Below are 15,184 nucleotides of genomic sequence, written 5' to 3'. Positions count from 1 at the left end.
GCAAACAGTACATCGCGCGAAACTGTCATTATTTTCTACCCTTATTAGACAGGGAGATTATTAGACAGGGAGATTCTTTTGTGTAATCTGAGCTGAAGTGGGTTTTGTACTTCCGTTTTTTGGGGCGCGCGCTCTCTCTCTGCTATGCCGGTCGGTCCTCGAGAAAAGGGATAAAAGCCCGCCCACACTGAAAGCTGATTGGCTTATTTTGCTCAGTAACCCAATCAGGATGTTCTTTGTCTGGCATGCACTACATGAACAGGCACACAGGCAGTGTTGCCACATTGGGTGGTTTTAAGTGCATTTTGGTGGGTTTTGAACATATTTTGGGATGGAAAATGTCAGCAATATCTGGCAACACTGCACACAGTCTCCCTCGCGCGCACACATTCTAAGATGCGTGATGCAGACCTTAATGTTACGCGCGCACGCTCTTGCTCGCTACTATCAATATGCAGGAGACTCCCAGACTTGGGATGTCTGCGTTATAAAGTGACCACAGATCGTTAATCATACCCCCCCCCGAAAATTTCTCAACGGATTTACATCAATCTCAAAAACGATCATTTTGGTCTGAAAAAGTCAGAAATCCGCCAATCGGCGGAAAATTCTCATCCCTGTTTATAACCAACGCCCCCAAGTTTCGAAGCTTCTTATTGGTTGACTGCAAATTACGTCTTCCAATAGCATCGGACCTTACATATAAAATGATCATTTTCCAAGTTGCGCTGATAATGTCGGCAATTCTCGCTCATTAGTGAACAAGATTATAGCGAGGTTTGTTTAAAATAAATTATCCGACTTTACGTATGACAAAAACTTATCTAAAAAGTGAGATAACATATTAGAATATTCTGTTAGCTTTCTCAGTTAGGGATAAAAACACGATATAACCATTCTAAAGACGTATTTTCTACATAATATCAACCCTGACAGAACTTTGGAAGAACTCTCAGATGAACCAGGATATATCGACCAAGTGTACCTTGTTTTCAGAGCGTTTTGACGCACATGGTTCAAAGTTTTGACCGCAAGTGTTTCATTTGAGAAATTAATGGTGAATATCATTATATTTGGGTTATGAGATTAATTTATAAGAAACAACCATTGATTTTAACTCCCTGAGCTCCCTTCATCCTACCCATAAAGACACCCCCCTCCCCCTAAACACACATACGGATCCCAATTATACACGCGCACACATACCCACACAGGCCAGTCAGCATACTACAGAGGGTGACTAAGAGCTAAAAGGTGCATAGATAGCAAAGAATGCAAAGCACATCACACCAGATGTTAGATATAATTATAATGAAAAATATGGACTCCGTAAACCAGATTAAGTGGGTTAAATTAAACACACAATTTCATTACATATACAGTGGTGCTTGAAAGTTTGTGAACCCTTTAGAATTTTCTATATTTCTGCATAAATATGACCTAAAACATCATCAGATTTTCACACAAGTCCTAAAAGTAGGTAAAGAGAACCCAGTTAAACAAATAAGACAAATATATTATACTTGGTCATTTATTTATTGAGGAAAATGATCCAATATTACATATCTGTGAGTGGCAAAAGTATGTGAACCTCTAGGATTAATAGTTAATTTGAAGGTGAAATTAGAGTCAGGTGATTTCAATCGATGGGATGACAATCAGGTGTGAGTGGGCACCCTGTTTTATTTAAAGAACAGGGATCTATCAAAGTCTGATCTTCACAACACATGTTTGTGGAAGTGTATAATAGTACGAACAAAGGAGATTTCTGAGGACCTCAGAAACAGCATTGTTGATGCTCATCAGGCTGGAAAAAGTTACAAAACAATCTCTAAAGAGTTTGGACTCCACCCATCCACAGTCAGACAGATTGTGTACAAATGCAGGAAATTTAAGACCATTGTTACCCTCCCCAGGAGTGGTCCACCAACAAAGATCACTCCAAGAGCAAGGCGTGTAATAGTCGGCGAGGTCACAAAGGACCTCAGGGTAACTTCTAAGCAACTGAAGGCCTCTCTCACGTTGGTTAATATTAATGTTCATGAGTCCACCATCAGGAGAACACTGAACAACAATGGTGTGCATGGCAGGCTTGCAAGGAGAAAGCCACTGCTCTCCAAAAAGAACATTGCTGCTCATCTGCAGTTTGCTAAATATCACGTGGACAAGCCAGACAGCTATTGGAAAAATGTTTTGTGAAGGATGAGACCAAAATAGAACTTTTTGGTTGAAATGAGAAGCCTCATGTTTGGAGAAAGGAAAACACTGCATTCCAGCATAAGAACCATATCCCATTTGTGAAACATGGTGGTGGTAGTATCATGGTTTGGGCCTGTTTTGTTGCATCTGGGCCAGGACGGCTTGCCATCATTGATGGAACAATGAATTCTGAATTATACCAGCGAATTCTAAAGGAAAATGTCAGGACATCTGTCCATGAACTGAATCTCAAGAGAAGGTGGGTCATGCAGCAAGACAATGACCTTAAGCACACAAGTCGTTCTACCAAAGAATGATTAAACAAGAATACAGTTAATGTTTTGGAATGGCCAAGTCAAAGTCCTGACCTTAATCCAATTGAAATGTTGTGGAAGGACCTGAAGTGAGCAGTTCATGTGAGGAAACCCACCAACATCCCAGATTTGAAGCTGTTCTGTATTGAGGAATGGGCTAAAATTCCTCCAAGCCGGTGTGCAGGACTGATCAACAGTTACCGGAAACGTTTAGTTGCAGTTATTGCTGCACAAGGGGGTCACACCAGATACTGAAAGCAAAGGTTCACATACTTTTGCCACTCACAGATATGTAATATTGGATCATTTTCCTCAGTAAATAAATGACCAAGTATAATATTTTTGTCTCATTTGTTTAACTGGGTTCTCTTTATCTACTTTTAGGACTTGTGTGAAAATCTGATGATGTTTTAGGTCATTTTTATGCCGAAATATAGAAAATTCTACAGGGTTCACAAACTTTCAAGCACCACTGTATATATGTAATGAAATATACATGTATACAGTCGATGAAATGATCAAAATAAGAGGATTCAAGAATAAATAAGCATGCTATGAACATAAATCAAGAACATGGAAAGACAAAGGCAGGAAACAAGCTTGCAAACACTATCAAAACACCAACAAACTACAATAACAATTCATTTTTCAATATTATGTTAGTGCAAGAAACATTTAGAAGTATAACATATCTTGCTAAAAAAAAATACTTTGCTAAAAAGAAAATTGTTCTTTTAGCATTTCTTGCGGGGCGGCACGGTGGTGTAGTGGTTAGCGCTGTCGCCTCACAGCAAGAAGGTCCGGGTTCGAGCCCCGTGGCCGGCGAGGGCCTTTCTGTGCGGAGTTTGCATGTTCTCCTCGTGTCCGCGTGGGTTTCCTCCGGGTGCTCCGGTTTCCCCCACAGTCCAAAGACATGCAGGTTAGGTTAACTGGTGACTCTAAATTGACCGTAGGTGTGAGTGTGAATGGTTGTCTGTGTCTATGTGTCAGCCCTGTGATGACCTGGCGACTTGTCCAGGGTGTACCCCGCCTTTCGCCCGTAGTCAGCTGGGATAGGCTCCAGCTTGCCTGCGACCCTGTAGAACAGGATAAAGCGGCTACAGATAATGAGATGAGATGAGCATTTCTTGCTAAGCGAAATTGCAAATTGCTAAAGAAAAATTTGAGTCTTTAGCACTTTTCACTAAAACAATTTGGGTCCTAGAGTGAGCACAGACATCATTTTGTCGCTAAATGAACAGCTGATCACACCAAGGTGCTCACTGACCAACGATATTTATTAGTTTGGTCCTGCATTTCCTTTCCTTCGCAACATAATGTCTTTTCTTCTTGCTTTCCGTTACTGTAGTCGATCTTACACGTTTCATCCGCACACTCACATCCTCCATTTTCCTCTTCTGTTTCAAATTTGTATCCGACAATGCCTTGCGTGAACGGGGAAAGCCCACCACGTGATGCATGATGTAGTATCTTGAATTGGGTCATGGTGAAGCAGGCAAAAATAGTGGAGAATTTAGGACCACATGGCCCTAAATTCATTAATTGTTCTATTAGAAAAAAAAACCTAATAAAATCGGAAGTCTGTGATTTGAATTTAGTATCTTTCGGTCCACTAAACAAAAATAATTGGGTGTCAGGAAAAATTCTTTTCATGACCTACACTTGAAGAATCTGAAAGGCAGTCTACCTTTAACGAAGCTCTTTTGTTGCGATTATCAAACACAAATCCACCACTGCTTCAGTAACTCAAGATGTTCCTTAGGGGTCAGTAAAAGGCAAAGGTGTTCGCTTTTTTTATTATTTCCATGTTATCCTTGGATCACCTTACGCTGATTCACAGTCTTAGTTTTCACTGTTATATCAATGATCAGGAGATTTATGTTAATATGGAATTTACCACATCAACTGGCTGCATATCATGTATAGACAAAAGAGAAGAGTAATTTTATCCACAGTTATAAGTCCTTTATACATACATGTCAACCTATACGGAATGTCCGTATTTTATACGGATTTGATTCAATAAACGTAGTATACGGGCGTATAAATAAAGTTATACGGATTCTTTAAAAAAACTTCAATATTTATTTAGAGCTATAATCAATTCCCACGATGATAAGAGAGCGCATAACATTTACAAACGTACTGTACACCACAGACAGCCAGTAAAGAGTCTTATGAAATCGCGCATTATCTTGTGGTAGCGAGACTTCGTTCCACTTTTGATCATGCGCACACCACACTGCGAGAATCCCACCAACCAGGAAGTATTTTGTTTGAAACACGTATTTCCATCTGAGCGACTTTCACTAGCGCCTGAAAAGATTCTGAATGGGCACTCCGGCAAGATCAACACAGACACTTGCTGTGACATGCAGCCTAGTGAGGTATTGGTGCAGAGCGCTAAAAAAAGCTGTCATGGAGTACAATTCAGAACATTAGAGTGACACTTTGTGTTTTTGTCAAACATTGGAGCTTTGTATTCATTTTGAAGGTTTATTGTTATTAATACTGAATAAAAAGTAACTTGGATATATCATTGTTAATTATCATTCAAATTTTAGGTAAATTATTTTAATTTGCATCTTATACAGATTTTATAAGGGAAATACGGATTTTGGAGGTTGGTTATACAGGTTTGATTGACCAAAGGTTGACATGTATGTTTATATTCCCAAACGTTAAATGGAAGGACTTTTAAACCCTCTCTTTTGAACCTTATCCTCACTCCTCCCATACTATTGCGGTCTCACTAAACGTGCCATCCTGACATTTCTGTACATTCAGTTAGGTCCTTGGACATTGAGCTAGTAGTTACCCCAAAATTTAGAGTGTCCACTGTTGGAATCAGATCATTAAAGTGCTGATGACACGTTTTTGACATCTTTGGCGATGTTTGATAACATAAAAAGTAATTCCCGATGAGCCATATATTAATTCACGAAGGCGCCTTTTTTACAAGTTATGATAAAAAACGCGGCTATTTGGGCAAATTTGACGGGGCTGCAGCACCCAGGAGACGGAGGAGGAGGAGCTATATGACGTCAGCGAAAGAACCTTCCTCCTAACTTACCAGTTTATTGTTGATGCGACAGGTGTTCAGTTTGTCATTATTAGTATTATTATTGTACATTATATATATATATATATATATATATATATATATATATATATACACATTATATATATATATATATATATATATATATATATATATATACACACACATTATATATATATATATATATATATATATATATATATATACACACACATTTTATATATATATATATATATACACATTATATATATACACATTATATATATATATATATATATATATATATATATATAGTTATTATGCCTTCGCGTTGTGTTGCCGGCTTTTGCTCCAAAACCTACAAGGATGGGGTAAGTTTATTCAAGTTTCCCAGAGATCCCGAGCTGCATGCGAAGTGGGTGAAGCAAGTCAGGCGCACTCGTGACAAGTGGGAGCCCTCACCAACATCCGTCCTGTGCTCTGAACACTTCGATTGGGATTGTTTTGACACCCTTCCCAGCTTAAAGGAATCTCTTGGGTGTTCAGTTCAGCACAAACATGTGTTACTACCATCAGCAGTGCCTACACAGTGTTGCCAGATTGGGATTTTTCCCGCCCAGTTGAGCGGTTTCAAGTGCATTTTGGTGGGTTTTGAACATATTTCGGGCTGGAAAACGTCAGCAGTATATGTTGCCAGATACTGCTGAAGTTTTCCAGCCCAAAATATGTTCAAAACCCACCAAAATGCACTTGAAACCGCTCAACTGGGCGGTAAAAATCCCAATCTGGCAACACTGCCAGTATTCCGGAGGGGGTCTACTAGTAGCTATGCCAGATCCAAAGACAGTCCTCCTGTCAGAACATGTGTTGTGAAACGACATAAGATAAAGGTACGTAGAGCTATAGATTCTACATGATAATCATAAATGTAATCATAAAGTCGGCGTGATATCAGTCATGTATTTGCTTGTGAAAGCTTGCGGCTTTCATGTAACTGCCGCCTAGCAACGAGAGGCAAAGGGTAAAGAGGGTAGGCTATCATAGATTCTATTCAGAAGAGATCGACACAATTCTAGACTCCCAGAACAGGAAGAGCTAGCACTAGAGAGTTCACCGGCGTTTTCATGCACCATTTCCATTGAGTAGAACCAGAGTAGAACAGCCAGTGAACCGCAGCGTGTTCTCCTGCTGACGTCACAACATGGCCGCGAGCCACGGACCCAGTTTTCTTGCGCTGTGCAATTAAAAGTTGGATATTTGCGTAACAACAGCTTCTTTTCACGTAATTATAACAGAAATCTAACATGTTTGCCATGTTGTATAGTTTATTTAAGAAATTTCATAGAGTCATGTTCGTGTCATCAGCCCTTTAAGAGTTTTAGCAACTAAATTTGGAACACCCTGTTAATCTCTCCAAACCTGCTCCTCCAGTTTCCCTTTTACAGCAGAGTTTAAAACCTTGACCTCTCAAAAAATTTCACCCGCCTTCATCTCATTATCTGTAGCCGCTTTATCCTGTTCTACAGGGTTGCAGGCAAGCTGGAGCCTATCCCAGCTGACTACGGGCGAAAGGCGGGGTACACCCTGGACAAGTCGCCAGGTCATCACAGGGCTGACACATAGACACAGACAACCATTCACACTCACATTCACACCTACGGTCAATTTAGAGTCACCAGTTAACCTAACCTGCATGTCTTTGGACTGTGGGGGAAACCGGAGCACCCCGCCTTCCTCATGTTAAGGGTTTTTTTTTTTGGTTTTATAAATAGTAGGTTATGTCAGTTCCTACTGATGTCTGGTTGTCTGTTCCCTCTGTAAAGTGGCCTTGAGTTTAAGAAAGATGATATATAAATTGGCAGTAGTAGTAATTAGTATTGAAATGAAACAGAAGGATTTACCATTTATGCTGCCTGCTGGGAGGGGAGGGGAGGGGAAGGAAGGAAGGAAGGAAGGACAACTTTATTCATCACACACTTGTGAAATTCCTCTATGCATTTAACCCATCTAAAGCAGTGAACACACACATGCACACCAGGGCTTTACATTAGCACCCGCCCACCCGTCAAATGCAGGTAAAATTCAGCTTTGGCGGGTAATGACTTTAGTCTCACTAGCCACTTTGGCGGGTGGTTTATTCTGTGGTATGACGATATATTTTAATTGTAGTTTTCTCTGAAGGCATCTGATATAATAAACGCATTGCAATGTAATATTACAACTCCCATGAGCACCTGCATAAACATTCTGACAACATGTTAGAATTGTTTAGGACGTTCGTTAACGTCTCAGATAAAATCAAATGATATGGTAACCTGCGGTTAATGAACGAAGCAACAAAGTTGCTGACGACTGACAAGCACACTATGGCTACGTTCACACTGCAGGCTGAAGTGACTCAAATCCGATCTTTTCGCCCATATGTGACCTGTATCCGATCTTTTATTGACAATATGAACGACACAGATCAGATTTTTTCAAATCCGACCCAGGCCGTTTGGATATGTGGTCCTAATTCCGATTCCTATCCGCTCTTTTCATATGCGACTTCAGTCTGAACCACCAGGTCGCATTCATCCGACTTACACGTCATCAACAAGCCACAAACGTCACTATTCTGCGCTGAAGTAGGCGGCGGGTCTCTCAAAAAAAGTTACAACAACATGGCGCATAATCACGGGCGCAGATAGAGGGTGGGACGAGTGGGATTCGTCCCACCCAGATTTAAATTCACTTCGTTCGGTCCCCCCCACTTATAGGGAGGAAAAAACGTCTATGCTGTCTTTCTTTGCATAAGGCAAACCTCACGGAAAAATCAAAAGACTAATTACCATTCGGTTTATTGAGGTGCATGGCAGTGTATACATAGTTGCAACAACTCACATAAAACAAAACAAAGACTGATATTCGGTTGGTTGAGCTGCGCAGACTGCACAGGTTGCGAGCTCGAGCTTGGTTGCTATGGTAACCCACAACAAGTTTGACAGGCATATCGGGGTTGGGGTTGGTTTGCTGGCAGCTTTGTCCCCCCCAGTTCAAAAAACGTATCTGCGCCCCTGCGCATGACATCAATGCGAGGGACGCTTCGGGTTGTGAAGGTTCTGAATCTTCTCAATGGAAGGACGCAGAGGTTAGGGAGCTGATTTCCATTTGGGGGGATGCAGCTATTCAAGCTAGATTGGATGGGTCATACCGCAACCGGGCGGTTTTACTTCCGTAAACACTGGCCATGCTCACTGCGTGTGACGTCGTCGTATCCTGCAATGCGCATGCGGAACACTTTTAGGTCGCTTTTCGTTCATACTGAGGATCACATACAAGTCGCATATATTTGTTAATGTGAACGACCTCACAAAAAAATCGGATTTCACAAAAAAATCGGAATTGAGCATTAAGCCTTGCAGTGTGAACGTAGCATATGTGGCAGCATATAGACCCCTTTCACATGACGTCACCGCGCCGCGAGATTTTGTTAGGTGCCATATTGGAAGACCAAGTACATGCACTCACAATATAAAACAAAGTACGAGCGAGAGTAAAGTTACACGATGGATGATAATTCTGGTTATGTGAGTACATTACCAGTTGCAGAAAGGGCACGGTATGTGGAGAAACTGGCTGTGATTGATGGGTTTGACCCATATGATAAGACTCGGGGCAAGGGAGAATGGAAACATAAGGAGGACCTGACACCAATTCTGCCATCTGTTTGCTACCCAGACATTGTAAACTATTTGTTGTTTACACCCAGTGCCTACACTCAGTGTTCGAACTATGCCGATATTTTCGGGGGTCCCTTTTTTCCCTTGGGGGGGGGGGGGGGGGGGCTTGCACTTGTCTCAAAGCGTGGATCTCCAAACACATGAGAAGCCTATCTTACGCACATATCACACGGACTCCACACACGCATCGCGTCTGAAGTCATAACTCATCAGGGGAAATCGTGTCCGCATTGGCATGTTCAAAAAACAACCTCGCGTCAACAATGATACCACACGCAAGAAAAAAAAAAAAAACGTCAGGCTACTCAACAACCAACCTGGCAGCAGCGAGCAAGCCCCAAACCATCCTAAATTATTATTATTATTAAATTGTAGAAGTCTGGGAGGCTTGCTCCTCATACAGTTATCAACTTGGGGCCACTTTAGCATGTTTTAAATCTGAATTTCTTGCGTTTGCTTACCTCAAAGTGTCCGCAGACTTAGTGTCATGCACAGACTTATCCATTATATCCACAGTTTTTTGCCAAGTCTCACACAGGTTTCTTTTAAGTCTACTGTTGGGCCAATAAATAAAACAGCTCAGATTTGTTTGTTTAAGTCGTTTGCCACTCCACTTTATTCTCGTGGGTTCACATACCGCTGCCGTTATTATCCCCTTATCACGAGTTTGTTGGTCTTCCAAAATGGCGCAGGGTCTGTTTACTTCCGGTTTCGGGTGACGTCAGTGAAAGGGGTCTATAGCTGGAGTTTCAAACCCTGCTGCTCAGGAAAAAAGGGGCAGAGACGAGCAGGGCCGGAGCAGCATTTTAAAATCACAGAGGTCCGTGATGCGCAAAGCGCGCACCGAAAAATGTTCGGCATATTTAAATGAGAGGGGTGAATTACACGTCACACAAGAGATCTATTCCTGAAATTACTTTTAATGGTGTTTGAACTGAATATCATCAGTTTTGAAAAAAAATCATGTATATGGCAAGAGTAAGAATAATTTAAGCTTGTTTAATGGTTTGATCTGGCCCAAACAATGAGGACAAAAGATACCCTCACCATGATGCCTATGGAACTAAGATACATTAACAATTTGGCATCCGTTACACCTACATACAAAAAAAAAAAAATTCTGGGAAAAAAAAAAAATCAGTGTGCACCACCATGTTTTAGGCAAAGTTATCCAAGGCAAACATAAGTTGAAACTTTCCCCTCTATTCCTTTGGCTTATCAAATGATTTATTTTTAAAATCACAAACAAGGTAGGCTACAACTGCGCTGCTTCGAAAATGTAAATTGAACAGCTTGATGAAAGTGCGCTGATGGTTACCATGGAAACCCCATGTCTCCTACACTGCATTCCTTCGCCGAGTCGCGCGCTCATTCGCTTTTGTGTTCTTGGTCTCAGAGCCGCGCGCACCAAACACACACAGAAGACAGAATCAGCGTTTAACATCATTAACAATGCACTTTTTATGGAGACGTTTTAATGTTATTCTTTATTTTTTTATCCAGTTGAATATTTAGCCTACAAATGTATTTTCAGCTCTTAAAAATGACCGAGGTCCGGACCTCGGGGGCCTCAGAGCTGGCTACGGCCATGGAGATGAACAAGACGCTAATAGGAAGATAAGACAGTTCAATGGCAAATGGAAGTTTGGGTGAGATTGGCTAGTTCATAGCAAAACCGAAAATACCATGTACTGCGAAGACTGTAGAAAGTCTGGCAAAGACAGGCACCAGTAATTTTAAACTCGAAACTATAAAGGACCACGAAAAGTCAAATGCACACATCGGTACTACAGGTATAACATCAAAACCGGTGAAGATGGCTAGTTCACTACAGGACAGCATTGCTTTCAAGTCCCTGGCTGTCATGAAGTCAGCTGAGCTGGAGAGGATGGAGCTGCTGTTTAGAAACGTTCACGCGATTGGAAAGAAGTTGATCTCGCCCCAGCTATCAACTTATGACCTGCTGGAAGCCTCAGGTCACGAAGACCATTTTTCATGGACCATTCAGACTCATCTGATGATGAATGTCATGAGGACATTTAATGTCTCTCTCTACACATGTTCACACACACACACACACACACACACACACACACACACACACACACACACACTATTAATAGATAATACATAATAATACTTGATAATACACATAATACTTGCATATCAAAACATCAAATGTTTTTCAGTGATAAATGTTTTGAATTGGACTTTTAATATTAGAATCAGTTCAGTTGTACTGAATATTATTTTTCATATTATACGATATTTCATATTGTAAGGGGCTTGAATTTGAGTTCAATAAACAGAATACCCTGTTTATATTTTTGTCTGAATTGGTTGCATGTTTTCATATAGGGAGCTACCTTAACAGCACTGAATACTTGAGTGCTACTGTAGAGATACATTATACGCTGCCATTCATAATTAAATCTAGATCTTCCGAACTTTAACGTATCATGGTGAAGAAAAAACTGCGATTTCCTGGCAACAAAATTGTGGCTAGTGAAATGGTTGAATGGCTAGTGACTCGGGAAAACCACTAGCCACAGTGGCCGGTGAGCAAAAAAGTTAATGTAAAGCCCTGATGCACACACACGTGAGCAATGAACACACACACATACCCAGAGCAGTGGGCAGCCATGCTAACAGCGCCTGGGGAACAGTTGGGAGCAAGACCAAAAGCAAGCCTCACCAAGATAATGCCAGCCTTTGCTGTGGCAAACTGCATCAGAATCCATTCATATATGTTGGGTCCCCACATGCCCAATCGATCTCCCTTCTTCAGACCCAGAGCCAACAGACCTGCAGCTGCCTGATCCACCTACATGAGAACATTTTAATTTGAACATGAATCTTTATTTTTGAAAAAGATCATGAAAACAATTATGAAAGACAATTTGTCATTTGCCTTTCGGGAGTTAAAAAAAAATATAACAGGAATTCAACAGACATTGCTTAAAAGGTGCTGACTGCAAAGCTGAATTCTGGGCAAAATTTTCTATTTCTATTGGAGTTTCAAGATGTTTCACTGCTGCACACACAGTGTATCCTATGTGTAAACGTTTTGCCGAGATAAAATGCATCCTGCATTTTACGATTCCGGAGATTGCCAAAGCAAGTGAGCAACAATATCACGTGACTACCGTTGGGCACGTTTGACTTACTTTTAACCAAAATGAATCAGCATGGGCAAACATGGCAGAGTCCGCTCTCCCGCCAGCTAAAAGCCAGCAGAAAAGAAAGGGAAAGCCTGCCTAGTGAGTGCCACTACAAGATAGAGAAAGGTTAGATGACGTAATTTTTCTGGACAGATAACTAAATACTAGTGCTTAGCTATCTTAGCCTTAGAATGCATGGGCTCGAGTCCACGGTAGCGAGTATGGCGTTATAGGGGCCTTTCACATGACGTCATCATAAATGCAGATTTGTTTATGGGGCCATGTTGCCGAGAAAGCTTTGTGTTGGACAACGGCCAGCACAAATGTACATGAATGATTGTAAACCCAATTCAGTAAGCATCTACAGATAAACCTGGAGAAGTTACAACTAAAAGAACAATGCCAAAGATCTGTAGTGCTTTTGGATGTACAACCCCGATTCCAAAAATGTTGGGACAAAGTACAAATTGTAAATAAAAACGGAATGCAATAATTTACAAATCTCAAAAACTGATATTGTATTCACAATAGAACATACCGGTAGACAACATATCAAATGTCGAAAGTGAGACATTTTGAAATTTCATGCCAAATATTGGCTCATTTGAAATTTCATGACAGCAACACATCTCAAAAAAGTTGGGACAGGGGCAATAAGAGGCTGGAAAAGTTAAAGGTACAAAAAAGGAACAGCTGGAGGACCAAATTGCAACTCATTAGGTCAACTGGCAATAGGTCATTAACATGACTGGATATAAAAAGAGCATCTTGGAGTGGCAGCGGCTCTCAGAAGTAAAGATGGGAAGAGGATCACCAATCCCCCTAATTATGCACTGACAAATAGTGGAGCAATATCAGAAAGGAGTTCAACAGTGTAAAATTGCAAAGAGTTTGAACATATCATCATCTACAGTGCATATCATCATCAAAAGATTCAGAGAATCTGGAAGAATCTCTGTGCGTAAGGGTCAAGGCCAGAAAACCATACTGGGTGCCCGTGATCTTTGGGCCCTTAGATGTCACTGCGTCACATACAGGCATGTTTCTGTATTGGAAATCACAAAATGGGCTCAGGAATATTTCCAGAGAACATTATCTGTGAACACAATTCACCGTGCCGTCCGCCGTTGCCAGCTAAAACTCTATAGTTCAAAGAAGAAGCCGTATCTAAACATGATCCAGAAGCGCAGACGTCTTCTCTGGGCCAAGGCTCATTTAAAATGGACTGTGGCAAAGTGGAAAACTGTTCTGTGGTCAGACGAATCAAAATGTGAAGTTCTTTATGGAAATCAGGGACGCCGTGTCATTCGGACTAAAGAGGAGAAGGACGACCCAAGTTATCAGCGCTCAGTTCAGAAGTCTGCATCTCTGATGGTACGGGGTTGCATTAGTGCGTTTGGCATGGGCAGCTTACACATCTGGAAAGACACCATCAATGCTGAAAGGTATATCCAGGTTCTAGAGCAACATATGCTCCCATCCAGATGACATCTCTTTCAGGGAAGACCTTGCATTTTCCAACATGACAATGCCAAACCACATACTGCATCAATTACAACATCATGGCTGCGTAGAAGAAGGGTCCGGGTACTGAACTGGCCAGCCTGCAGTCCAGATCTTTCACCCATAGAAAACATTTGGCGCATCATAAAACAGAAGATACGACAAAAAAGACCTAAGACAGTTGAGCAACTAGAATCCTACATTAGACAAGAATGGGTTAACATTCCTATCCCTAAACTTGAGCAACTTGTCTCCTCAGTCCCCAGACGTTTACAGACTGTTGTAAAGAGAAAAGGGGATGTCTCACAGTGGTAAACATGGCCTTGTCCCAACTTTTTTGAGATGTGTTGTTGTCATGAAATTTAAAATCACCTAATTTTTCTCTTTAAATGATACATTTTCTCAGTTTAAACATTTGATATGTTATCTATGTTCTATTCTGAATAAAATATGAAACTTTGAAACTTCCACATCATTGCATTCTGTTTTTATTTACAATTTGTACTTTGTCCCAACTTTTTTGGAATCGGGGTTGTAATAACAAACATGGAAATAAGCCTGGTTTAACTTTTCGCCGCTTCCCAGCAAACCCAGAAAGACGAGAAAAATGGCGAGCTGCAGTTAAACGGGAAGACTGGATGACAAAGCATTTCCGCATGTGCGGAGAACATTTTATATCAGGTTAGTATTAAAAGCTCTGTGCGACATTAAAATGTATGTCTGGATGTGGGCTTTGGATGCAATATATTTTATTAGACCTAATACTTGGTGAGACAAGCAGCATGTTTGTTATGTACTGATAATGTAAAGAAGTCTAAAGACCATAAAATATGCTAGATCTAGACCGTGGCCTGTTTATTACAAGTCCATGTTTATGCTTATCTTTGTCATAATATTTTTCTTTATCAGGAATTTCCCATAACATTCTGGCATGCACAAAACCTGCCTCAAAATTATTGGTAGGCATCTGTACTTTTGTATGCCTTTAGCATCTCTCTAATGCATTTAGAAGTCCAAACACTAAATAGTTCAGGATGTCATAGTGTCCCAAATCTGGTAGCTGGTTTGCCATACACTTTTCAAGTGGAATAAATACATTTGTGGGTAAATTAAAAAGAATTGTTCTTGCAAGGCATAGGAAAATGCCATGCACAATTAAAAAAAAATTTAAAATTTCAGATAACTTTGCAGTCAGCACCTTTAACAGGTGATAGCATAGTTTGTAGTTGAATGCATAAAGTTTTC

At 40.8% G+C, this 15,184-nt stretch overlaps 1 protein-coding gene across 1 annotated transcript in view; it reads right to left on the bottom strand.

The window, feature by feature from the left end:
• The window catches only part of acsf2 (acyl-CoA synthetase family member 2), a 65,587-nt gene that overhangs the window by 46,511 nt on the left and 3,892 nt on the right, over nt 1–15,184 (bottom strand). The window contains exon 3 of the mRNA XM_060940060.1: nt 11,971–12,099. Coding sequence (XP_060796043.1) covers nt 11,971–12,099 — 129 coding nt within the window. The remainder of the gene's footprint in view (nt 1–11,970; nt 12,100–15,184) is intronic.

The sequence above is a fragment of the Neoarius graeffei genome, chromosome 14 (assembly GCF_027579695.1).
Source record: "Neoarius graeffei isolate fNeoGra1 chromosome 14, fNeoGra1.pri, whole genome shotgun sequence".
Lineage (NCBI taxonomy): Eukaryota > Metazoa > Chordata > Actinopteri > Siluriformes > Ariidae > Neoarius > Neoarius graeffei.
Note: the sequence above shows the minus strand (reverse complement) of the source record. Positions and strands in the feature narration are given on the sequence as shown.